The 27,236-nt window shown below is 41.2% G+C and overlaps 1 protein-coding gene across 3 annotated transcripts in view; it reads left to right on the top strand.

Moving 5' to 3' along the window:
• Positions 1-27,236, top strand: part of ANK3 (ankyrin 3) — a 719,992-nt gene that overhangs the window by 608,154 nt on the left and 84,602 nt on the right. For all 3 annotated transcript variants that reach the window (XM_067465652.1, XM_067465653.1, XM_067465654.1), the window contains 3 exons: positions 5,846-5,948; positions 17,353-17,462; positions 24,890-24,922. In XM_067465652.1, the coding sequence (XP_067321753.1) occupies positions 5,846-5,948; positions 17,353-17,462; positions 24,890-24,922 (246 nt within the window). The remainder of the gene's footprint in view (positions 1-5,845; positions 5,949-17,352; positions 17,463-24,889; positions 24,923-27,236) is intronic.

The following is a 27,236-nucleotide window of genomic DNA, read 5'->3' as shown; positions in this document are numbered from 1 at the left end:
CTCCTATGTTTTAAATTACCGTATATACTCGAATATAAGCTGACCCAAATATAAGCCAAGGCACCAAATTTTATCACAAAAAAACTGGGAAAACTTATTGACTTGAGTATAAGCTGAGGATGGGAAATGCAGCATCTACTGGTAAATTTCAAAATAAAAATAGACACCAATAAAATTACATTAATTGAAGAATCAGTAGATTAAATATTTACATAAAACTGTAATTTAAGATAAGACTGCCCAACTCTGATTAAACCAAGTATTCTAACCCTCTTCAGTGTAAATGTGCTTGCGTATCCTTCCAATAATAATAGAGTAAAACAATAAATAGAATAATAATAATCTATATAAATAAAAATGTAATGTTAGTTCACGCTACCATCAGAACTCAAAAACCACTGGGGGAATTGACACCAAATTTGGACACAAGACACCTAACAGTCCAATTTATGTCCTCCACTCAAAAAAATTGATTTTGTAATTTAGGAATTGTCTTTGCTGGGATTTATAGTTTACCTACAATCAAAGAGCATTCTGAACACCACCAATGATGGAATTGGGCCAAACTTAGCACACAAGGCTCCCATGACCAACAGATTTGGTGGACATTGACCTTTAGTTTGGGAATTATAGTTCACCCACATCCAGAGAGCACTGTGGACTCAAACAATGATAGATCTGGACCAAACTTGGCACAAATACTCAATATGCCCAAATATGAGCACAGATGGAGTTTAAGGGAAATAGACCTTGACATTTGGGAGTTGTAGTTGCTGGGATTTATAGTTCACCTACAATCAAAGAGCATTCTGAACCCCACCAACAATGGAATTTAACCAAACGTGGTATAACAAGACACCCATGACCAACAGAAAACACTAGAAGGGTTTGGTGAGCATTGACCTTGAGTTTGGGAGTTGTAGTTCACCTACATCCAGAACACACTTTGGGCTCAAACAATGATGGATCTGGACCAAACATGCCACAAATATTCCATATGCCCAAATATGAACACAGATGAGTTTGGGGAAAATAGACCTTGACATTTGGAAGTTGTAGTTACTGGGATTTATAGGTCACCTACAATCAAAGAGCATTCTGAACCCCACAAACGACAGAAATGGGGCAAACTTCCCACACAGAACCCCCATGACCAACAGAAAATACTTAAGGCCATCCAGTCCAACTCTCTTCACCAGGGCAAGAAAATCAAATCAAAGCCCTCCTGACAAAGAGCCATCCAGCCATAGATATAGATAGATATATATGATTGACACACAGAGAGATATAGTATCATAGATTTGAAAGGGAACCCTAAAGAAGGACAGTGATATGTTGCAAATTCCAGAGTAGGCAAACCAGACACTTTCCACATCAACACTGACAAAGAAACAAGAAGAAATATCGTTTACCTATAAGCATAAAGAAATTACATAGATTACAAACCATTATTTTCTTTTCCAGTTCACGAGACTGGGCCACAGCAACGCATGGCAGGGAACAGCTAGTATTTACATAAAACTGTAATTTAAGATAAGACTGCCCAACTCTGATTAAACCAAGTATTCTAACCTTCTTCAATGTAAATGTGCTTATGTATCCTTCCAATAATAATAGAGTAAAATAATAAATGTAATAATAATAATTATAATAATAATAGAGTAAAATAATGGAAATATAACACCAGTAATAATATCGTAAAATAATAAATGTAATAACAATAATAGAGTAAAATAATCAATGTAATAATAATAGAGTAAAATTATAAATGTAATAATAAATAGAGTAAAATAATAAATGTAATAATAATAGAGTAAAATTATAAATGTAATAATAATAGAGTAAAATTATACATGTTATAAAAATAATAACAGAGGAAAATAATAAATAACCTTGACTCAAGTATAAGCCGAGGGGGACTTTTTCAGCCTAAAAAAAGGGCTGAAAAACTAGGCTTATACTCGAGTATATACAGCAATTATTTTTGGAGGAATCCTATGAATTGGCTACCTTTTGCATACTAAGTGTTAGGCTTGGGTAACCACGGAAAAATTTGGTTCTAAACTCGTTTTGTTTTTAGGGGGCCCTTGCGTTTCGTTTTTTAAAATAATTCTGAAATTTTCCTTTTAAAAATTTCGAAATATACAAAATTTTGTATAATTACGAATCGATTTGTTGATGGCGGATGCGATTGCGCAATATGCTAAAAAAACCTCCAAATGGGACAGGGGGAACTTCTGAAGCTTCCCTCTCCCTCTGTTGTTGACTGTTGGTGTGATAAAACAAACAACAACTATAAAACTTGCACCAGACATGCGGAAATAATTACGAAATAATTACAAAATAATTATGAAATAATTACAAAACAATTACGAAATAAATTGAAAAAATTGTTTCGAATCTAATTTACTCATCACACTCCTCACATGGCTCAATATTGGATCGTAAGCTAATTAAAATACGAATTAATAACGAATTACGAAATTAACGAACGAAACCGCCCAAGCCTACTAAGTGTATCCTCTAACCCTAAGTTACAATTTCTTCCGTTTAGCAGAAGGACAAGTTGTCTTTCAGCTACGATTCTTTGCTTTTAGGAGTATTTGGTAATATTTTAAGGTACCCCCAAGAAAACTAATAATCTAGTCAAATCACACACGTGTTTCTCTCGTGTGACTGAATCTGAGTGTAACATTATGCAGTGAATTACATTAAATGTCTAAGTCACCCAGTCCATGGCACTGTGCTTTCTCTGCTGTCTGATACTTGCTTTCTCTCCTTGTTCCTTTTCCCCCCTTTGCCCATTTATAGTCCTAAGGTCAGGTAAGAGAGCATGACACCCTTGTGACATTTCCCTGCTTTTGCCATTCTTCATTTTCTCATTTTATTTACTCTGCATTGTGATGTGACGTGAGGTTTTCTGTTGTGTCCCATGTTAGACAATGCCGTTTTGATTCTTGCAACATAACAAGTGACCTGGTTTTGTTTACTGTATTTAGACTAGCGAAAATGATAGATGGTCTTTAATGTTCTGGAGCCCAACTCTGTTTTATTTTTCAACTCATTGGTAACATTACAAATGGGATATTTGTTGGGTAGAATCTTGTAAATGTCTCATTCGAAGTGCCAAGTGCATGCTTCCAATCTGCTAGGGCTGTATGCTTGTTTTAAAGAAATAAGTTGAAATGTATTTTTTGTTTTGCTGGACGCATTTATTTTTGTAGACCATTTTCTTTCTTTTCAGTCACAACAGCAAGCATGTCTAAATGTGTGGCATGTTTTCTAACATATGCCTTATGTAGCTTCCAGGGTTAATGGACAAAACATTGAGATTCAGCCTTTTCCTTGGTCTCAGTACATTCAGATTGTTTCCCTCTGAGCACTTAAAGGAAATATCTGATGAATGAATCTATATACTATTTGAGAACACAGAAATGCTGGACCACACCAACAACCACCATGTCAGACTACACAGAGAAGCCATTGAAATCCACAAGCATGTGGACAATTTCAACAGAAAGGAAGAGAAAATGAAAATGAACAAAATCTGGCTACCAGTATTAAAAAACTCTAAAATTATAACAGCTAAACAACAGAGAGGAAAAAACCAGGCACAGATTAACACCTCCCAGCAACAGATTTTCCCAGGCTCAGGCAGGTCTTCAAATGCTAATGAAGGTGATCAGCTAAACATTCACACATAACTGCAGCAGGGAAGAGCTCCTTGCCCCACCCCAGCCATTCCACAGATATATATAAACCCATTGTCCTAATTCCAACAGACCTCTACCTCTGAGGATGCTTGCCATAGATGCAGGCGAAACGTCAGGAGAAATGCCTCTAGAACATGGCTCTATAGCCCGAAAAAACCCACAAGAACCTAGTGATTCCAGCCATGAAAGCCTTCGACAATACAAATCTATATACATTTAACACCTTTCAATAATCAATGTAATTTATCTTAGCAAACCTCACACTAGCCTTTAAAAACATGGCCGTATTGTTATTCCCATATTGCAGGTGGAAAGGTCAAAACTGAAAGAGAATTGTTGTGCGTAAAGCAATATGATTAGTATGTAATTGCAACCATCAGGCATGTTTGCACATAGAATGACTTCCTTTACTTTTTAGATTATCTTGTTGTGCATTCTCCTGAATGCATGATGCCAATGGCTGTTTCAGTCTTTTACTTGTGAGGCATAGTCAGTACAATAATGATCAATATGAGTATAGTGTCTAGATCCAGGGAAGTCATGCTACCCCTCTATTCTTCCTTGGTTAGACCACATCTGGAATATTGTGTCCAATTATGGGCACCACAATTCAAGAGAGATATTGACAAGCTGGAATGTGTCCAGACAATGGCAACTAAAATGACCAAGGGTCTGGAGAACAAGCCCTATGAGGAGCGGCTTAAAGAGCTGGGCATGTTTAAGCCGAAGAAGAGAAGGCTGAGAGGAGACATGATAGCCATTTATAAATATGTGAGAGGAAGTCATAGGGAGGAGGGAGCAAGCTTGTTTTCTGCTGCCCTGGAGACTAGGACATGGAACAATGGCTTCAAACTACAAGAAAGGAGATTCCATCTGAACATTACTCTACATCCTACTGCAGTTTGGAGGAGGGCTGACCATGGATGATGGGACTTGAAGTATCACTGCTCACTTCCTGAGCCCGCTGCGACTCTCATCCAATGACTAATCAAGACCAAACTTGGCATACATAACCTCCACGACCCTCTTTACATCCTGGTGAGGGTTGGGGAGGACAGACAATGAATGGGATTTGTAGTACTTTCCCACCCCTTTTGTTTCCACAGACTACTGTGGCCCCAAACAAAGACTGATCAAGACCAAACTTGGCTCACAGAGCCCCCATGACCCACTGTACAGTTTAGAGTGCAGTTTAGAGTGCAGTTTAGAGTAGGAAGGACCACGGGTGATGGGACTTGAAGTACCTCCACTTGCTTCCTGAGACTGCTGCGAACCTCATCCAATAACTGATCAAGACCAAACTTGGCACATAGAGCCCCCATGACCCACTCTACATCCTGGTGCTGTTTGGAGGATGATGGACCATGGACGATGGGACTTGCAGTACCTTCGCTAACTTCCCCAGAGCACTGCGAGCCACATAAATAACTGATAAAGACCAACCTTGGTGCACAATGCCTTTCTCAAATTACCCGGGCAGCACCGGGTCCCCAAGCTAGTAAGAAAGAAAAAAGAAAAAAGGGGTTTTGGAAGCAAGGAAGGTGAGGGGGGAAAGGGTCTGGGGGCAAGGGATGTGAAGAAAAAGACTTTCCGTGGTAAGGGAGGTGGGGGAGGAGCAGGAAAGAGGAGGGAAAGCTTGGAGGAAAATGGAGGAAAAGGAAACCTTGGAACCCCTCGGTATGTTTTGTGGAGCCCTAAGGGCTCCATGGAGCACACTTTGAGAACCGCTGCTATAATGAGAGGCGGGTAAGAAGATCATTGATATTGTTATTATTACTAAATATCTCACAATTGCCTTTCCTCCTTAAGCAGACAAGAATGATGTGCATAAAAGCTTGAGTAGTTGGCTGAAGCATAATCAAAACAAGCAATGACAAACCGAAACTGTCATACATAATAAATTATGTAAATTCTTATACGCCACAAATAATATCTTTGCAAATTATTTTGCAGTAATAAATTAGTTTATATTATCATAGTTTAAGCAACACATAAACAGATGTCAGTCTGAAATACACTTGTTTTTAATCATCTTAACCTTGTTCCCTGGAAGTTGCATGCATTAATTTTATTTTTGTTGTTCATCTCATTCTCACCTTCACATTCTGTGGTAAAATTGTAAATACAACCAGCCTCCGCTCCTTCAGTTCGGATAGGTCTTACACTTTGAACCGGAGTTCCTACGTGCGGGACAGCATGATGATTGAAGAATTACTAGTTCCATCAAAAGATCAAGTAAGTTTTCTCAATTTTTGTCACTTAATGTTTTTGCAGGGAGAAAAGGAAGGAAAAGAAAGATGGATCAATGTGTATAATGTTTATTATGTGTATTATTATGTGCTCTTGACCAAATGTATACATTTTAATATACCAGACTGATCACAATGGAGACTCTACATATTTCCATTTGCAGTGCAGTTTATAAGCCTGTGTCTCTCCAGCCCCAAGAAAATTAACAAGCTACTGGTGGATTGTCATACTTGACAATATATATTGCTTATGCAATTTGTAAACTTTTTAATTCATTTCATTTCTAAAAAGAATTAATATATGAATTTCCTGGGTTAATTAAAGGAAATTTAATCTTTTGTATTTTGTATTTTGAAATGTACTATGTTCAGGACAAAAAGACAGGCTTAATAGTTTCTTAGGTTATAGAAGTACCTGAATACAACTACACATTGCCATATAATCCAGATGCACCGGGACTGTGGCGCAGCTGGCTGGGAGTCAGCTGCATTAAGATCACTACTGATCAAAAGGTCATGAGTTCGAAGCCAGCCCGGGTCAGAGTGAGCTTCTGGCCAATTTGTGTAGCTTGTTGTCGACCTTTGCAGCCCGAAAGACAGTTGCATCTGTCAAGTAGGAAAATTAGGTACCACTTATGTGGGGAGGCTAATTTAACTAATTTACGAGGCCATAAAAATCTCCAGCAAGCATACAGGGAATGAGGAAGTACTTCATCAATGTTGCAGATGTACGGTGAAGCGACAGCTCCCCTGGTGGCCAGAAAAAGTTGGAATGTTAAATACCCTCTGACTGCCTGACTATATGTGTTGTGTGTCTATGGCAGGGGTCCACAAACTTTTTAAACAGAGGGCCAGGTCACAGTCCCTCAAACTGTTGGAGGGCCAGATTATAATTTGAAAAAAAAACATGAATGAATTCCTATGCACACTGCACATATCTTAGTACAAAAAACACTCTAAAACAATACAATAATTAAAATGAGGAACAATGTTAACAAATATAAACTTATTAGTATTTCAATGGGAAATGCGGGCCTGTTTTTGGCTGATGAGATAGAATTATTGTTGTTGTTGTGTGCTTTCAAGTCGTTTCAGACTTAGGTTGACCCTGAGCGAGGGCCGGGTAAATGACCTTGGAGGGCCGCATCCGGCCCCCGGGCCTTAGTTTGAGGACCCCTGGGTTAAACCCTTGTGCCAACAGGACTGAAGACTGACAGGTCGTAGGTTCGAATGTGGGGAGAGCGTGGATTACATTTTCTTGCCCTGGTGAAGAGAGTTGGACTGGATGGCCTTAAGTATTTTCTGTTGGTCATGGGGGTTCTGTGTGGGAAGTTTGCCCCATTTCTGTCGTTTGTGGGTTTCAGAATGCTCTTTAATTGTAGTGAACTATAAATCCCAGTAACTACAAATCCCAAATGTCAAGGTCAATTTCCTCCAAACTCCATCTGTGTTCATATTTAGGCATATGGAATTTTTGTATCAAGTTTGGTCCAGATCCATCATTGTTTGAGTCCACAGTACTCTCTGGATGTAGGTGAACAACAACTCCCAAACTCAAGGTCAATGCCCACCAAACCCTTCCAGTGTGTTCTGTTGGTCATGGAAGTCCTGTATGCCATGTTTGTTTGAATTCCATCATTGGTGGAGTTCAGAATGCTCTTTGATTGTAGGTGAACTATAAATCCCAGTAAGTACAAATCCCAAATGTCAAGGTTTATTTCCTCCAAACTCCATCTGTGTTCATATTTGGGTATATGGAATATTTGTGCCAAGTTTGGTCCAGATCCATCATTGTTTGAGTCCACAGTGCTCTCTGGATGTGGGTGAACTATAATTCCCAAACTCAAGGTCAATGTCCAACCTTTCCAGTTTTTTCTGTTGGTCATGGGAGTCCTGTCTGCTAAGTTTGGCCCAATTCCATCATTGGTGGAGTTCAGAATGTTCTTTGATTGTAGGTAAACTATAAATCCCAAGAACAACAATTCCCAAATGACAAAATCATTTTTTTTTTGAGTGGAGGACATAGATTGGACTGTTAGGTGTCTTGTGTCCAAATTTGGTGTCAATTCCCCCAGTGGTTTTTGAGTTCTGATGGTAGCGTGAACTAACATTACATTTTTATTTATATAAGAATTGTATGTATTTATACCTTGTAAGCTGCTCTGAGTCCCCTTCGGGGTGAGAAGGGCGGCATATAAATGTCGTAAATAAATAAATAATAATAAATATGGCAGTATAGATGGGGGCCTTAGATTACAGTTCTAGTTGCCTCTGCCTTAGTAATCTACTAGCCAATTTTTCAGTAAACAGCTACTAATGGAAGGGTCAGTTGTGCTGCCAGAAAGTCCTTGAGCACAACAGGTTGCCTTTTATACAGAGTAGTAATTTAGATGAAACAGTAGGCCAGACAGTACAGGGAGTTCCTCCATACTCTGCCATTTGGCTGTTACTCTGATTATACAACCAGGAGACTGAAAGGGTGGGAGGCATTTGGGAAAGCACTTTTCTTTATAGGAGACAGTTTATTTTTGTATCAGCTCAGGGCGGCTGCAGCAGGTTGGGCTGTAGTTTGAAATGGTGTAGCTGCTTCAGATAGCTTGCTATAAAATTTTGTGAAAGGTCTGTTGGTTTATGCAGTTCAACTATTTTAAGATTGTACCCCAGTTCTCCTTGATGACAAAGAGGAAACACTCACTTTTAGATGTGTTTTGGCTTTTTCGGAGATAATATTCTGAAGGAGAGCTAGCAGTTTTGCAGGTTTCATACGGCACAACTGAAATACCTAAACATATCAGTCTGTTTGTCTGTGCCTTCAAGTTACCTGTCAATGTACAATGACTCCGTGAATTTCATGGAGTTTTTTAAATAGTCTTTATTGGCTTTTCTATTAATACATATACTTAAAAAAGGTTGTTAAAAAAGAAAGACAAGTCTGAAAGCAATGAAGCAAAAGAGAAAGAGTAGAAAAAAGGGGGTGGGAATAGACTAGGGAAAGGGGAGAGGGTTACAGGGTAGGAAAAAGTGTATGTGCAAAAGAAAAAAGAAAATGTGTAAAAGTGCTTTCTTTTTTAAAAAAATATAAAACAAAACACAAGAGTTCAGTCTTCCTTCGGTCTGGCTTCCCGATGTCTTTGGTGAGGTTTTCCTTTTCTTTCTTTCCCCTTCTTCTCGTTCTTTCTTCTTTTATTGTTCCTTGATTAATGAATTTAATTTTCTCCCTGCCCAGTTTCTAATTTCTGATTCATTTCTATTTAAAATATTTGTCTATCAATGTCCAATCCGTTTCGTTCTCTACTAGGCCTTTGTATTTCTGAATTAAGTAGCTTAGTCTATCCATATTTTTCACCTCCATGAGTTTCATTTCCCAGTCCTCTACCTTGGGTGTCTCTTCTGTGGACTCAAACAATGATGGATCTGGACCAAACTTTACACGAATACTCTATATTCCCAAATGTGAACACTGGTGGAGTTTGGGGAAAATAGAATCTTGACATTTGGAGGTTGTAGTTGCTGGGATTTATAATTCACCTACAATCACAGAGCATTCTGAACCCCACCAACAATAGAATTGGGCCAACCTCCCACACAGAACCCCCATGTGGGTCACAGCAACACGTGGCAGGGGACGGCTAGTAAATAAATCAATTTTGCTTTACCATGTTCATCAAGAACTGTGAATTAATATAACAGATGGCGATCTAAACTTAAATCCAGTTGCTGCTTCCCAGCAACAATAGACCTATTGAATAAGTAAACCTTGCATTTGTGTTGTCTTATGAAGTACTCAGTAATTCAGTAGTTCTAATCCAGTTGGGATAAACAATTGGATTTAAGCCCTAGTGCTTATGTTGTAAAATAGAGGGGGGGAAGGGGGGGGTGTTCGCATAGGTTTGTTTTCTCAAAGGAATAGGAAGGAATCCTTAAGCTTCTAATGAAAAGGCTTTAAGACATGGCACTCATTAAAAGTTTAAATGTAACATTCTTGTGCAGTGAACTGGATAGCAATATTTTGGTATTCCTGTTGTGCTTAGCGGGCTTGTGTGGCCACAGTGGTTTTCAGAATGCTTGAGTTACTGTTCCTGACTCTGAATTTTGGCAGGAAAAGAAAATCGCAATGATAAACCTCCTGTATTTATAGAAACCACTGAAGTAATCTGATGGTGGTTGAATCAACCACAATTATTCAGTGTCACTTTTGTTGAAAATAGAAAACTGTGTGAAAGGTATTTGCCAGCAACTCCACTTTATTGCAAAGCTAAGAAATTGCAGTTTGGGCGATGGTTTAAAGTGCAGGCTTAAAACTATACAGGGCCTCTGTGTTTGTGTGTGTTTGTGTGTGTGTGTCCGCTTTGGTTAGACCACACCTGGAATATTGTGTCCAATTCTGGGCACCACAATTCAAGAGAGATATTGACAAGCTGGAATGTGTCCAGAGGAGGGCGACTAAAATGATCAAGGGTCTGGAGAACAAGCCCTATGAGGAGCGGCTTAGGGAACTGGGCATGTTTAGCCTGAAGAAGAGAAGGCTGAGAGGAGATATGATAGCCATGTATAAATATGTGAGAGGAAGCCACAGGGAGGAGGGAGCAAGCTTGTTTTCTGCTTCCTTGGAGACTAGGACGCGGAACAATGGCTTCAAACTACAAGAGAGGAGATTCCATCTGAACATGAGGAAGAACTTCGTGACTGTGAGAGCCGTTCAGCAGTGGAACTCTCTGTGTGGTGGAGGCTCCTTCTTTGGAAGCTTTTAAACAGAGTCTGGATGGCCATCTGTCAGGGGTGATTTGAATGCAATATTCCTGCTTCTTGGCAGGGGGTTGGATTGGATGGCCCATGAGGCCTCTTCCAACTCTTTGTTTCTATGATTCTATGTGTGTGTGCAGTCTTCACTGATCTCTGATTCACTGTATGACACATTTTTAAGGGACTGGAGAGCTGCTCTTTATAAGGACAGGCAAGGAAGTTTACTTCTGTCAGCCAAGTCTCACATGTTTAATTTTGGATTCAAACATAATTTAAAAGCAGAGCTAAAAATGGTAACCATCTAAAAATCAGTGTAGGATTTTAGTATTTCTTTTTACAAGAAAGTTAATTTGAGGCTATGACAGTGACAACCCTAGTTGTCTAGAAGGATGCCAATAAAAGGCAAAGAGAAGATCTCATGTGTATCTGCCCTGAAAATAATTGTTTATATTGCTGTTTCACATATTAGATTTCAGGCATGCTTATCTGAAAAAATGTACATTGCACAGGTCACCTAAGATCTTGCTCTGCATTTCACTACCTTCATAACCTGAAAGTCATAAACTGGAATTCTCTTCCACTGTCTGCTATGATAGCTAATGTCTTGGCAGGCATGTAGCAAGGGGGGGGGGGGGGGGCTCAAGGGGCTTCAGCCCCCCCCCCCCCCAAATTCTCGTGGTTCTCCACGAGAAGGCTTTACTGGTATATTATTTAAACTGTTATGTTTATTTATATCATGATCTTATCACCATACTCAATATATCCCATGTGCATGGGGGTATTGGGGTAACGATACAAAAGGTTTGCTAGGGTAGACCCTCTTTCGCTCAGACTCAGCCCCCCGCCCGAATCAAACTCAGCCCCCCCCCCCAATCAAAATCCTGGCTACGGTCCTGTGTTTTGGATAACTTTAATAGGGGTTATTAGTATCATTAATGCTTTTAGTATCATTAATGCTTACTTGTTAGGACAGCATTACTGTTGTTGTTGTTTCACGTCAGGTCATTTCCAGTTTATTGTGACCGGAAGATGAATCTATCATATATATATATGTATGTGTGTATATATACACACACACACATACACACACACACACACCATGCGTTGCTGTGGCCAACCTTCCCTCCCTCTTTCTCTCCTTCTTTCCCTCCTTCCTTCCCTCCCTCTTTCCTTCCTTCCCTTTTTTCTTTCCTTCTTTACCTCTTTCCTTCCCCCTTTTTTCTTTTCCTTCCTTTTTCTCTCCTTTCTTCCTTCTCTACCTCTTCCCTTCTTTTGCTTTTTCCTTCCATCCTTCCTTCCCTTTCCTTCTTTCCTTCCCTCCCTCTTTCTCTCCTTCTTTCCCTCCTTTCTTCACTCCCTCCTTCCTTCCTTCCTTCCCTTTTTTATTTCCTTTTTCTCTTTCCTTCTCTACCTCTTTCCTCCCCCCCCCTTTTTCTTTTCCCTCCCTTTTCTCTCCTTTCTTCCTTATCTACCTCTTCCCTTCCTTCGCGCCAGCGTGGGGAACCTGTTGTCACACACCCCGCATCGCCTGGCTTCTCTCCTACCTGATCCCACAGGGGAAACACCCACCGCCCAGTTCTCCCCCCCTTCGGACGATCCAAATGTAACACGGGAAGCTATATCTTCTTTAGTTTTTCCAAGGAGTCTTGCCAGAAGTAGCTGTATGTCATGGGATGTGAAGTGATGGGCTCAATCACAAAACTAGAGAGGAACCAACATTGCATCCAAAATTTACAGCATCAGACAAGGTCATATCTCACCTCTATTGTTATCTTCCAGTGGTCGTTAACTGTATTTATTTATTTATTTTATTTAAAACATTTATATTCCGCACTTCTCACCCTGAAGGGGACTCAGGGCAGAGCACAGCATATGCACGGCAAACATTCAATGCCGGGACACAAATTCACATACACTTACATAAACATTAAAACATTAAAAATCATTTATCAAAATATTATAATACACCATTTAAAACCATCCTAGTCATCCGCGTCAAATCTAATTGGACTGGTCATCTTTCCTATTGCCGCTTTATTGTCCTGTCGCGAAAGCTTGATCCCACAGCTAAGTTTTTATCATCCTTCTAAAGGACAGGAGGGAGGGGGCCGACCTGATCTCACCAGGAAGGGAGTTCCATAGCCGGGGAGCAATCACTGAGAAGGCCCTGTCTCTCATCCCCACCAATCGCGCCTGTGACAATGCCGTGATGGAAAGCAAAGCCTCCCCGGAGGATCTTAATCTCCGTGATGATTCATGGGGGGGGGGGGAGGGGGGGGATGCCAGCCATTCTGGATGAACTAGCGCTATCTAGAGAGAACACTTCTGTAGCCATTTATAGATCGTCCAGAATGATTTATTCAGAAGTTGACCATGGAGTCACACTGGAAGATCTAGAGATTTCTAGAGAGATATCTTTTTCGGTAAAAAGTAGTGGGATTTTATTCATGTTTTTCCCATTTTCACAGGAATCCTCCATTATAACCTCAGTACAACTGGTGGAATGACTGTATAAATTCCTATGAAGATAGACTGTTTAAAAGGTCAAAAAATAAGCCACCTGGAGGGAAAAAATCTATATAAATAAAAATGTAATGTTTGTTTGAGGGATTAACATAACTCAAAAACCACTGGACAAACTAAAACCAAATTTGGACACCATACACTTATCAGGCCAACGAGTGACCATCACTCATAAAAACACTAAAGAACATAGCAGAAGAGACTTAAAAAGCCAAAAAACAAAAAACAAATGACAATGCATACCTTAGGCGATCCCTCGTTTTCCGAGGAGGATTGTCTTCCAGTATTCTTGTGGGTCCGTATGTGGCTGTGGAGCCCTGTTCTTGCTCTGCATCTTCTTCCACAGTGAGGGCATTGGTTTCCAGGTGGAAGGCGGTCTCGGTCGGGGTTGGCTTGACACGCCTTCCTCTTGTCACGCTTCTCCCTTTCGCCCTCCATTTGTGCCTCTTCAAATTCTGCAGCACTGCTGGTCACAGCTGACCTCCAGCTGGAGTGCTCAAGGGCCAGGGCTTCCCAGTTCTCAGTGTCTATGCCAGAGTTTTTAAGGTTGGCTTTGAGCCCATCTTTAAATCTCTTTTCCTGTCCACCAACATTCCGTTTTCTGTTCTTGAGTTCGGAGTAGAGCAATTGCTTTGGGAGACGGTGGTCGGGCATCCGGATAACGTGGCCGGTCCAATGGAGTTGATGGCAGAGGGCCATCGCTTCATTGCTGGTGGTCTTTGCTTCTTCCAGCATGCTGACGTTTGTCCGCCTGTCTTCCCAAGAGATTTGCAGGATTTTCCGGAGCCAGTGCTGATGGAATCGTTCCAGGAGTTGCATGTGACGTCTGTAGACAGTCCACATCTCACAGGCATATAGCAGGGTTGGGGGGATAATAGCTCTATAAACAAGCACCTTGGTATCCCTATGGATGTCCCGGTCCTCAAACACTCTCTGCTTCATTTGGAAAAATGCTGCACTCGCATAGCTCAGCCGGTGTTGTATTTCGGTGTCGATGTTGACTTTGGTGGAGACGTGGCTGCCAAGGTAGCGGAAATGGTCAACATTTTCTAATGTTACACCATTAAGCTGTATCACTGGAATTGGAGAGGGGTTGGCTGGTGTCTGCTGGAACAGCATCTTGGTTTTTTCGATGTTCAGTGACAGGCCGAGCTTCTCGTATGCTTCTGCGAAGGTGTTTAGAGTGGCTTGTAGATCTTCTTCTGAATGCGCACAGACGACGTTGTCATCAGCATACTGGAGTTCTATAACAGATGTTGTTGTAACCTTGGTGTTGGCTTTCAGTCTGCTGAGGTTGAATAGCTTGCCATCTGTCCGATAGATGATTTCCACTCCGGTGGGAAGCTTCCCATCAACAAGGTGAAGTATCATAGTGATGAAGATGGAGAATAAAGTTGGGGCAATAACACATCCCTGTTTGACACCGGATTCCACTTTAAATGGGTCACTTTAGGAGCCATTGCTGTCCAAAACTGTTGCCATCATGTCATCATGGAGGAGGTGCAGGATGTTCACATATTTGTTAGGGCGGCCGATTTTTTGGAGGATGGTCCAATCATCCATATATATATAATACACACACACATATATAATATACACACACATATACACAAATATATACACATACCACACACATATATACAGACTGGGCCACAGCAACATGTGGCAGGGGACAGCTAGTCTGTAGTAAAATAGATCCCTGGTGTCAGGAACACCATTTTCTTATCCTTCCCATTTTGAAGGACAAAGATGAAAGTGCCCACCTTTTAGACATCCTGTGTAAGAAATGGACATAGCAATCAGTTCATTTTGCAGCTCTACTAAATGCTGAATAGGCCAAGCTTGGTCAGAATTGCCAGTGTGTATTTATAAGACGGGAACATGTTTTCATCTGGCACAATTTCATTTCAGGGTGGGTCTCTGTTTAGTGAGGAGATTACTAATGGACTTGGATTTTTGGTGCCAGGAATAGTTTATTGAGTTTGGGTGTGGGAGTTGTGGCATAGCTCACAATCTCCCCACCCCCTTACCTCATTTTCTTATTGGCCAAAATAGAGACAGTGTGATGTAGCGCTTATTAGGAATGCTAAATATATTCTCATTTGTTTTCATCATAAGCAAATCTTGGGGGAAAAAAGCAATAATATTTTGGGAGTTTTGGAGAAAATGTGGGCATGGGATCTGTGCAAAAAGCAATCTCTTTTCACACAGGCATTATTTTTTAACCAAAATTTGCAACACATTGCAACGACTGTTTTGCAAACAAAAATATCCCTAAATGCAATTTCTCACAATCTTGTCTAGTGGTGCGAAATGTTCTGAGTTTCTTTATTATTCTATGCAGAATGGAAAAAAGCAAATCTTTATATCTCTAGCACTAGAGGTAGATACAAAGGGACTGATTACGAACACAGAGTTTGCCCTTGCAGGGAGGGGAAAATCGAAACTTTTTATTTTTATGTACTTTTTATTTGCACAATTTACAAGGATGATAGACTAAGGTTAATATCCTCTCTACTCACCAAGTGGCCAGGAAGAACCCTAAGTTGGTACTGCACTTATTTACTGTCTGATCACAAAAGGGTAACAGAACAGGTGGCCAAATTATTTATTATTTATTTACTTATTTATTTACAGCTTTTTATATTCCGCCCTTCTCACCCCACAGGGGACTCAGGGCGGATTACAGTGTACACATATATGGCAAACATTCAATGCCAATTTTTGACATACAAACATATACAGACATACACAGAGGCTATTTAACTTTTTCTGGCCGCCAGGGGAGCTGTCACTTTCATCGTCCATCTGCGACACTAATGAAGTACTTCCGCATTCCCCGCATGCTTCCCCGCTGGAATGCTTTGCTAGAGTCTTCTTTATGGCCTCATAAATTAGTTAATTTAGCCTCCCCACACTTTAAGGTGGTACCTTATTTTCCTACTTGACAGATGCAACTGTCTTTCGGGTTGCAAAGGTCGACAACAGGCTACACAATTGGTTGGAAACCCACTCCAACCCGGGCTGGCTTCGAACTCATGATATTTTGGTCAGAGTGATCTTAATGCAGCTGACACTCAGCTAGCTGCGCCACAATCCCGGGGCAAATTTCTCTTTGCAGCAGTAAAATGCCGCAAGTGCTTAATGAATAACCTGTAAACGCTAAGTGTGTAACAAAGAGTACTCCGGAGACTTATTATTAATTGGCAATCAGTTCCTGTTTTAGATTATAAAGACAGTCATTCAACCGATAGCGAATGGTTATACTTGTTTCGGAGCCCCCGGTGGCGCAGTGGGTTAAAGCACTGTGCCGGCAGGACTGAAGACCGACAGGTCGCAGGACGAAACTGGGGAGAGGCAGATGAGCTCCCTCTATTAGCTCCAGCTCCTCATGCGGGAACATGGGAGAAGCCTCCCACAAGGATGATAAAACATCAAAAATCATCCAGGCGTCCCCTGGGCAACGTCCTTGCAGACGACCAATTCTCTCACAACAGGAGTGGTTGCTCCTGACACGACAAAATAATAATAATACTTGTTTTCATTAATCATAAGCCAAACGTGATGTTATTAATTACTTAAATGTTGTATTTCATCATTCTACTTTCACTTGACTTAGCCGATGGTTTGTTGACCGAAATAAAGGCTACTGTCTGACTATATCCCTAGCAGATTTGGATTGACAAAAAGCTGGTTGATATCTATATTCAATATATATATGAATCTATATTATAGATTCATCCCAGAAAGTTACATGCCTACTCATGGAAGTCATATAGATTCATATAATATATATATCTATATATAACGGCGCTCCATGCAGTCATGCCGGCCACATGACCTTGGAGGTGTTTACAGACAACGCTGGCTCTTCGGCTTAGAAATGGAGATGACCACCACACCCCAGAGTCAGACATGACTGGACTTAATGTCAGGGTGACTACCTTTACTATCTATATTCAAGCATGACACTACTTAATATTTTGTACAAATATATAACTAATTTATAATCATTGTAATCAACACAATTTATAGGACAGGATCATTTGATGACTTGATTGTAATAAAACAAAGTTCTGACTTGGTTTTCCTGCTAACACTTCTGCTTGTTCATTTCTTTGAAGCAGCAGGGTTTGATTCCTAGAGAGTTTGATTCCGACTCTCTGAGACACTATAGTTGGGCTGCGGATACAATGGACAACGTCAACCTCGTCTCCAGCCCCATACATTCCGGGTAAGTGATTTGAAACATTTCCTGTTGTCATTCTGTATGAGACCATGCAGTGGCAGGGGAGGCTGCGGGACTAATCTGTTAAGCCTTATAGTGGCTGTTCTTCTATCCCCAAAAGTCAGTCATGAAATAAATAAATGTCATGAACATACGTTTCACATTCACTACAGCTGCAACTAGAAACAATGACGTAAGCTACTTCCCCTGAAAAAGTTACATGCCTACTCATGGAAGTCATTCCATATTTTTTTTCAAAAAGGAATTATATATTTCCCAAGATAGAAAAAAGCCTGCTTTGCATAAGTTATAATGGTTGGATTCAGTTTCCTCCATTTGAATGCAAACTCCTAAAACAGCTGCTGAGCTTTATCTGCATATATTTCTAGTTTTCGTTCCTGAGAGATTTGCAAACATTTGCTGGCCTATGGCTGATTACCCTTAGGGGGCGGGGGGAAATATACTGGCACAGCCACATGTGTGAACCTAACTCAGTGTTTCTCAACCTGGGGGTCGGGACCCCTGAGGGGGTCGTGAGGGGGTGTCAGAGGGGTCGCCAAAGACCATAAGAAAACACAGTATTTTCTGATAGTCATGGGGATTCCATGTGGGAAGTGTGAGCCAATTATATTGTTGGTGGGGTTCAGAATGGTCTTTGATTGTAATGAACTATAAATCCCAGCAACTGCAACCCAAATGTCAAGATCTATTTTCCCCAGACTCCACCAGTCTTCACATTTGGTTATATTGAGTGTTCATGCCAAGTTTGGTCCAAATCCACCATTGCATGAGTCCACAGTGCTCTCTGGATATAGGTGAACTACAACTCCCAAACTCAAGGTCAATGCCCATCAAACCCTTCCAGTGTTTTCCATTGGTCATGGGAGCCAAGTTTTGTTCAAATCCATTGCTGGTGCAGTTCAGAATGCTCTTTGATTATAGGTGAACTATAAATCCCAGCAACCACAACTCCCCAAATTCCAAAATCAATCTTCTCCCAACCCCACTAGAATTCACATTTGGGTGTATTGGGTATTTGTGCCCAGTTTGGTCCAGTGAATGAAAATGCATCCTGCATATCAGATATTTACATTATGATTTATAACAGTAGTAAAATGACTGTTATGAAGTAGCAACAAAACAATATTATGGTTGGGGGTCACCACAACATGAGGGATTGTATTAAGGGGTCATTAGGGTTGAGAACCACTGTATTAAGGGGTTGCGGCATTAGGAAGGTTGAGAACCACTGACCTAACTCATATGTATGCTGAGAATCTGGTATTTACGTTGCAACCAAGCATGTAGCCAGGGGGGAGGCTTGGGGGGCTTCAGCCCCCCCCCCCCGAAATTCTCATGGTGGTCTGCAAGAAGGTCTTACTGGTATATTATTTAAACTGTTATGTTTATTCATATCATGATCTGATCACCATACTCAATATATCTCATATGCATGGGGGTATTGGGGTAATGATACAAAAGGTTTGCTAGGGTAGACCCTCTTTCAATCAGACTCAGCCCCCCCCCCCCCCGAATCAAACTCAGCTCCCCCCAAAACAAAATCCTGGCTATGGGCCTGGTTGCAACAGGTATAAATTGAAGAGGATTGCGACTTTAGCTCAATCACTCACTTGGAACTTACCAAACACTGCCATTCCAAAACTGGGTGATAAATTTCCACCTCCCTCCCCCCACAACACAAACTTATTTATTTATTTACAGTATTTATATTCTGCCCCTCTCACCCCGCCGAGGACTCAGGGCGGATCACAATGCACATATACATGGCAAACATTCTGTCACACCTCAGAGTAAATTCACCTTGCTTAAATCACCAAACTGCACACGGACTGAAGTCTTTGTAGTTTATTGAAAAGTAAGAGATAAAAAGTTCTTAAAAGCAAGTAATGTTCTAAAACAGTGGTTCTCAACCTGGGGTCCCCAGATGTTTTTGGCCTACAATTCCCAGAAATCCCAGCCAGTTGAGCAGCTGTTAGGATTTCTGGGAGTTGAAGGCCAAAAACATTTGGGGACCGCAGGTTGAGAACCACTGTTCTAAAAGATCAATATAACATAGCACTGTAAAGCAGGATTCCAAGAGGCACCAACAAAATAAAATTTCATGAGAACATGACAAAGTCCCAAGACTATGTACACAAGAACTACAAGATAATCCAGGCAACCAAGCGCATACTGCTTGGTTGAGTGAAAAGTTGCTCTGACAAAGGTTTGTTTTCAAACACACTGCTTAATACCCTTTGCAATACATGAAAGCATTTCTTTGGCCTCTGACCTCTTTCTTGTTAGCTATTCTCACACTCCTTCAAACTCTGAATCCAAACGGTCAGCCCAATCTAAGATTCCCGTTTCATCAAGGTCAGGCTGCTCGTTAATGTCAGCCTCGTTGCCTTCCTGCCTATTATCAGGCTGAGAACTGTCCTCCTTTTCTGAGTCAGATTGCACCTGACTAGTTTCAGTATCAAAAACATCATTCCCTGCTGTGGGAAACTGAACTTGCACACCCTGTTCCTCATTGTCTACAACAGGAACATTTTGAACCTGATTGTGACCCTGAATCCCATCATCCTCATCAGAGTCACTCTGAAACCCCATCTGAATCACAACATTATCAGTCTGTGGTTCCAGCTGAGTCACAACACATTCAATACCATAGACACACAACATATATATAGACAGACACACAGAGGCTATTTAATATTCCAGCTTCATGAGGGTATGCTTCGAATTCCGGCCACCAGGGGAGCTGTTGTTCCACCACCCACTTGTGACACCAATGGAGTACTTCCTCATTCTTCTGCATGCTGCTGGAAGGTTTTTATTGCGTCATAAATTAGTTAAATTAGACTCCCCGCATAAGCGGCACCTAAATTTCCTACTTGACAGATGCAACTGTGTTTCGGGCTGCAAAGGTCGATAGCAAGCCAGACAAATGGTCGGGAACTTACTCCGACCTGGGCTGGCTTCGGACTCAGTAGTGATTTTAATGCAGCTGACTCCCAACCAGCTGCGCCACAACCTGGTCCAAACTTTGAAATAAGCATCTCCTTGCTTGTTGAAAGAGATTTTTTCTAGTTTTCCAGTGTATTTACCTGTAAGACATATTTCATTTCCTTCTTCTTTCATTCAATAACATGTGTACTGGGATATTAATTAAAACAATGTCATACCCAAAATATAAATATATTTTTACTATGGGTAATTTGAATTTGCCAGATGGTGATGTCTTTTTTTTAAATAAAATTAACTCCAGTTTAGTTTTCAGGCTAACACTGAATTATGGTAAGTTGAAACTGGGAACAAAATAAGAGAGGTGGATAAACTCATTGTTTGTTACGAAGTCTAAATTTTAAAATGTCCAAATCTCTAAGGAGCAATGTTATGGTATTTCCAATTTCCACCTCAAAAATGTGTTCCAACTTGACTCTGAGTCACTTTGCGAAAAATTTCACTACACAAAAATTCACACGTTTTACCATGTGCATTTTCCCACACAAACACATTTTGTGTGTGCACTTTCCACATTAGCTAGAGTTTGCGTGCATTTTCACTTGAACACATTTCCACCATTCAATTCCATCTATCACATCTGATTTCAATTCTTCCTAACTAGCAACAGTAAATCGAAAGTGAAATCAAAATACAGAGGTGCTGATACTAAACGTGAACATTATCATATAAGTTGCTTTTCACACATGTAACCTTAAATACATATGTTCTCTGGGAACTCAGAAAGTCAATGTTCAGTTGCTTCTCATTACTTCCTTGCATCTTAGTATCCAGAAAATATGATATTGAATTTTAGAGACATTGTATTGATTCTAGAATATTACAAATGCAAGGTTTATTTATTTATTTATTTACAGCTTTTATATTCCGCCCTTCTCACCCCGCAGGGGACTCGGGGCAGATTACAGTGTAAACATATATGGCAAATATTCAATGCCAATTTTTGACATACAAACATATACAGACATACACAGAGGCTATTTAATTTTTTCTGGCCGCCAGGGGAGCTGTCGCTTTCATCGTCCATCTGCGATGCTGATGAAGCACTTCCGCATTCCCCGCATGCTTCCCCACTGGAATGCTTTGCTGGAGTCTTCTTTATGGCCTCATAAATCAGTTAATTTAGCCTCCCCACACTTTAAGGTGGTACCTAATTTTCCTACTTGACAGATGCAACTGTCTTTCAGGTTGCAAAGGTCGACAACAGGCTACACACAATTGGTTGGAAACCCACTCCAAACCGGGCTGGCTTCGAACTCATGACCTTTTGGTCAGAGTGATCTTAATGCAGCTGCGCCACAATCCCGGTTTTTAAAAATGAAATGAAAAGTGTTTCCATATAAATGATAACGGTTGCTTCTACATGCATATGAATACAATTGAGATTCAGAGTGTGATGTATTACTGCAACCAGACAAAATGCTAAAAATAATGATTCCATAATTGGGGTCTTTTCAAAATAAAGGCATGTCAAACTTTACATGAACTTGGTGAGGTTTTTAAATACAGGAAAATCCATATTTTGTAATACAGGACTTGCATTTTTTTAAAAAAAAATCTATATAAATAAAAATGTAATGTTCGTTTGTGGGATTAACAGAACTCAAAAACCACTGGACGAATTGACACCAAATTTGGACACAAGACACCTAACAACCCAATGTATGTTCTTCACTAAAAAAATTGATTTTGTCATTTGGGAGTTGTAGTTTCTGGGATTTATAGTTCATCTACAATCAAAGAGCATTCTGAACCCCACCAATGATGGAATTGAACCAAATGTGACACACACTCCCATGACCAACAGAAAACACTAGAAGGGTTTGGTGAGCATTGACCTTGAGTTTGGGAGTTGTAGTTCACCTACATCCAGAGACCACTGTGGAATCAAACAATGATGGATCTGGACCAAACTTGGCACAAATATTCCATATGACCAAATATGAACACAGATGGAGTTTGGGGGAAATAGACCTTGACATTTGGGAGTTGTAGTTACTGGAATTTATAGTTCACTACAATCAAAGCCCCCAGTGCCCCGGAGCCCCCGGTGGCACAGTGTGTTAAAGCACTGAGCTGCTGAGCTTGTTGATCGAAAGGTCGCAGGATCGATTCCGGGGAGCAGCATGAGCTTCCGCTGTCAGCCCTAGCTTCTGCCAACCTAGCAGTTCGAAAACATGCAAATGTGAATAGATCAATAGGTACCTCTTTGGGGGGAAGGTTAACGGCGCTCCATGCAGTCATGCCGGCCACATGACCTTGGAGGTGTCTACGGACAACGCTGGCTCTTCGGCTTAGAAATGGAGATGAGCACCACACCCCAGAGTCAGACATGACTGGACTTAGTGTCAGGGGACTACCTTTACCTTTACCTACAATCAAAGAGCATTCTGAAATTTGAGTTATGATTAACATAACTCAAAATCCACTGGACGAATTGACACCAAATTTGGATACAAAACACCTCTCAGGCCAACGAGTGATATCACTCATACAAACACTGAAAAACAAAGCGGAAGAGACTTAAAAAGCTAAAAAATAAAAATACACTACAACACATGCACAAAATTTATTTATTTATTTATTTATTTATTGCAGTTTCTTATACCCCGCCCTTCTCACCCCCGACGGGGGACTCAGGGCGGCTTACAAACAAAGGCACAAATTCGATGCCTGTCATATATAAAACAGTATATATAAAACAGTATAAACATTTAGCAGCATTAAAACATATCACTACATAATATAATAAAACAATTTCATGCACAGTGAAATTCAGAGTTCCGAAATGTCCATTCATTCCAACAATTCCTGCTCATCAATGGGTCCTTATTTTAGCTGCCAGAATGTCCAAAAGCTTGGTCCCAGATCCAGGTCTTCAGTTTTTTTCTAAACGACAGAAGGGAGGTCGCTGATCTGATCTCCCCGGGGAGTGAGTTCCATAGGTGAGGGGCCACCACCGAGAAGGCCCTGCTCCTCGTCCCCGCCAGCCTCGCTTGAGATAGAGGCGGGGTCGAGAGCAGGGCCTCCCCAGATGATCTTAAACTCCGAGGTGGGACGTAGAGGGAGATCCGTTCGGACAAATACACTGGGCCGGAACCGTATAGGGTTTTGTAGGTTAAAACCAGCACTTTGAATTGTGCTCGGAATTGGATCGGCAGCCAGTGGAGCTGGCATAACAGGGGGGTGGTATGCTCCCTGTATGACGCCCCGGTGAGCAATCTGGCTGCTTCTCGCTGGACTAATTGTAGTTTCCGAGCAGTCTTCAAAGGCAACCCCACGTAGAGTGCGTTGCAGTAATCCAACCGGGATGTGACAAGAGCGTGGACCACCGTGGCCAGATCTGACTTCCCAAGGTACGGGCGCAGCTGGCGCACAAGTTTTAATTGTGCGAAAGCTCTCCCGGCCACCGCTGAGACCTGGGGTTCCAGGCTCAGCGATGAGTCCAGGATCACTCCCAAGCTGCGAACCTGCGTCTTCAGGGGGAGTGTAACCCCGTCTAACACAGGCTGTAACCCTATACCCTGTTCGGCCTTACGACTGACCAGTAGGACCTCTGTCTTGTCTGGATTCAATTTCAATTTGTTAGCTCTCATCCAGTCCGATACAGCAGCTAAACACCGGTTCAAGGTCTGGACAGCCTCCTTGGTGACAGGTGGAAAGGAGTGACAGATTTGGACATCATCTGCGTAGAGATAACATCTCATTCCGAAACTCCGAATGATCTCTCCCAACGGCTTCATGTAGATGTTAAATAATATCGGGGACAGAATTGAACCCTGTGGGACTCCACACAACAACATTGCTCCCCTGACATTAAGTCCAGTCGTGTCCGACTTGGGGTGGGGATTGGTGCTCATCTCCATTTCTAAGCCCAAGAGCCGGCATTGTCCATAGACACCTCCAAAGTCATGTGGCCAGCATGACTGCATGGAGCACCATTACCTTCCCCCCAGAGAGGTACCTATTGATCTATTCACATTTGCATGTTTCTGAATTGCTAGGTTGGCAGAAGCTGGGGCTAACAGTGGGAGCTCATGCCACTCCCCGGATTCAAACCTGAGACCTTTCGGTTAGCAAGTTTAATAGCTCAGCGGTTTAACTCACTGCAACACTGAGGGCTTCGGCATAACCACATGTGTATTTATACATAACCACATAAATACACATATACACATATATACATACACAAAACACATATACACAGACTGGGCCACAGCATCGTGTGGCTGGGGCTGGCTAGTTTTAAACATATAGGACAATATCTCCCACCTTCCGAGATCAAACTGAAACGCTTTGCTTTTATTATTATTTTGCTTTTGCTTATGATTGACATTTTCTGTTGCTTGCTTCTAATTGTCTCACATTAATTTTTTTCCAATTTGCTTTTCTAAATTATTTTGCAGCTATTCCTCTCCACTCCCCCAATATGATTCAAGGTGATGATACTGTCTGTGACTCCCCATTATTGTTTTTATTTATGTTGATCACTCCTACAGTTGAATGTGTCTAGATGTGTTTTGTGCATTCAATTTATCCCCAGTCTGTTCCAGCCTGTATTGTAGACATTCCACATTTTTAGTGTTTAGCATTGTGTTTTAGAAGTTGTCCTATACCCCACATCATTAGCCTGACAATAATATAGATAACCATTGACAACTAATTGTATTCATACGGTGTGCATGATATGTTTAAAAACATATGAACGGTAATATATATAAGAGTAATGTTTTGTGAGTATGTTAGTTTGTAAGAGATGTCAAAATCTGTCCAAGGACCATTTATTTTTGCCTAGTTATTGGAGAATTGTATTCTTTCTAACTACAGATGAATTTGCCACTAATATGATTCACAGATCAGAAAGAGTGTAAAATCAGCACAAAGTTGGGCCGTGAGCTTGTACCCAGCTTACTCCTGAAAACCCAAAAAGTTCATGTTAAGGATTTTAAGCTCTTGTGTTATTTATGCACTGTACTTTATGAGAGTCATAGAATAAAAGAAAGTCACTGGCTAAATGTATACATTTTAGTCACGCTCCCATCATTTAATGGATAAATCTGTATTTAGAGATTTACTTACATCCAGCCTCTATTTAAAAGAACTTGCTGGTAGGGATATACAGGGTGAGGCAGCATAACTTCCCTTTTTCAAAACTTAATAAAACCCATTGTATGAATCAGAAATTATTTTTTTATAATGTAGGCGCATACCTAAAGTTTTGTTTTACGTAGTTTTGAAGATCATTTTAGGTAGGTGACGTCCCCCATTCTCCATATACTGAGTAAACCGATTTCTGGCGTTTGTCATGACTCTTGCCAGCATAGCAGGCGTTACGTTGGCAATTTCTTCCTGGATGTTGGTCTTCAAATCTTGTAGGGTCCTTGGACGGTTCACATAAACACAGGATTTCAAAAAACCCCATAGAAAAAAAATCACAAGGGGCCAAATCTGGAGAGAGGCCGGCCACTCCAAATCCGCTCGAGAAGTAGGCCTCAACGGCAAAAGCACATTCCTCACTGTTTCAACACATGAATCATAGAATAAAAGAGTTGGAAGACACCTCATGGGCCATCCAGTCCAACCCCCTGCCAAGAAGCAGGAATATTGCATTCAAATCACCCCTGACAGATGGCCATCCAGCCTCTGTTTAAAAGCTTCCAAAGAAGGAGCCTCCACCACACTCCGGGGCAGAGAGTTCCACTGCTGAACGGCTCTCACAGTCAGGAAGTTCTTCCTCATGTTCAGATGGAATCTCCTCTCTTGAAGTTTGAAGCCATTGTTCCGCGTCCTAGTCTCCAGGGAAGCAGAAAACAAGCTTGCTCCCTCCTCCCTGTGGCTTCTTCTCACATATTTATACATGGCTATCATATCTCCTCTCAGCCTTCTCTTCTTCGGGCTAAACATGCCCAGCTCCTTAAGCCGCTCCTCATAAGGCTTGTTCTCCAGACCCTTGATCATTTTAGTCTCCCTCCTCTGGACACATTCCAGCTTGTCAATATCTCTCTTGAATTGTGGTGGCCAGAATTGGACACAATATTCCACGTGTGGTCTAACCAAAGCAGAATAGAGGGGTAGCATTACCTCCCTAGATGTAGACACTATGCTCCTATTGATGCAGGCCAAAATCCCTTTGGCTTTTTTTGTCGCCACATCACATTGTTGGCTTATGTTTAACTTGTTGTCCACGAGGACTCCAAGATCTTTTTCACACGTACTGCTCTCGAGCCAGGCATTGTCCCCCATTCTGTATCTTTGCATTTCGTTTTTTCTGCCTAAGTGGAGTATCTTGCATTTGTCCCTGTTGAACTTCATTTTGTTAGTTTTGCCCATCTCCCTAGTCAGCAGCACAGAGGAATGGAAAGAATACTGCATGGGATGAGGCCCATAATGTCTCTTGGTCTCTTAGAATCATAGAATCAAAGAGTTGGAAGGGACTTCATGGGCCATCCAGTCCAACCCCCTGCCAAGAAGCAGGAATATTGCATTCAAATCACCCCTGACAGATGGCCCTCCAGCCTCTGTTTAAAAGCTTCCAAAGAAGGAGCCTCCACCACACTCCGGGGCAGAGAGTTCCACTGCTGAACGGCTCTCATAGTCAGGAAGTTCTTCCTCATGTTCAGATGGAATCTCCTAAGGGTGTTTTTTCGCCCCCTAATGTGTTGGTTAGTGAATGTAATAGGTGTCAAAATTGAAGAAACATATATAGTCAAAAGGAGGTCAGATTTCCCTGAGCATTTAAGAGGCATACCTGAC

This window comes from Anolis sagrei, chromosome 3 (genome assembly GCF_037176765.1).
Source record: "Anolis sagrei isolate rAnoSag1 chromosome 3, rAnoSag1.mat, whole genome shotgun sequence".
In the NCBI taxonomy this organism is placed as follows: Eukaryota; Metazoa; Chordata; class Lepidosauria; order Squamata; family Dactyloidae; genus Anolis; species Anolis sagrei.
The sequence above is the reverse complement of the archived record's forward strand: the minus strand, read 5'-3'. Positions and strand labels throughout refer to the sequence as shown.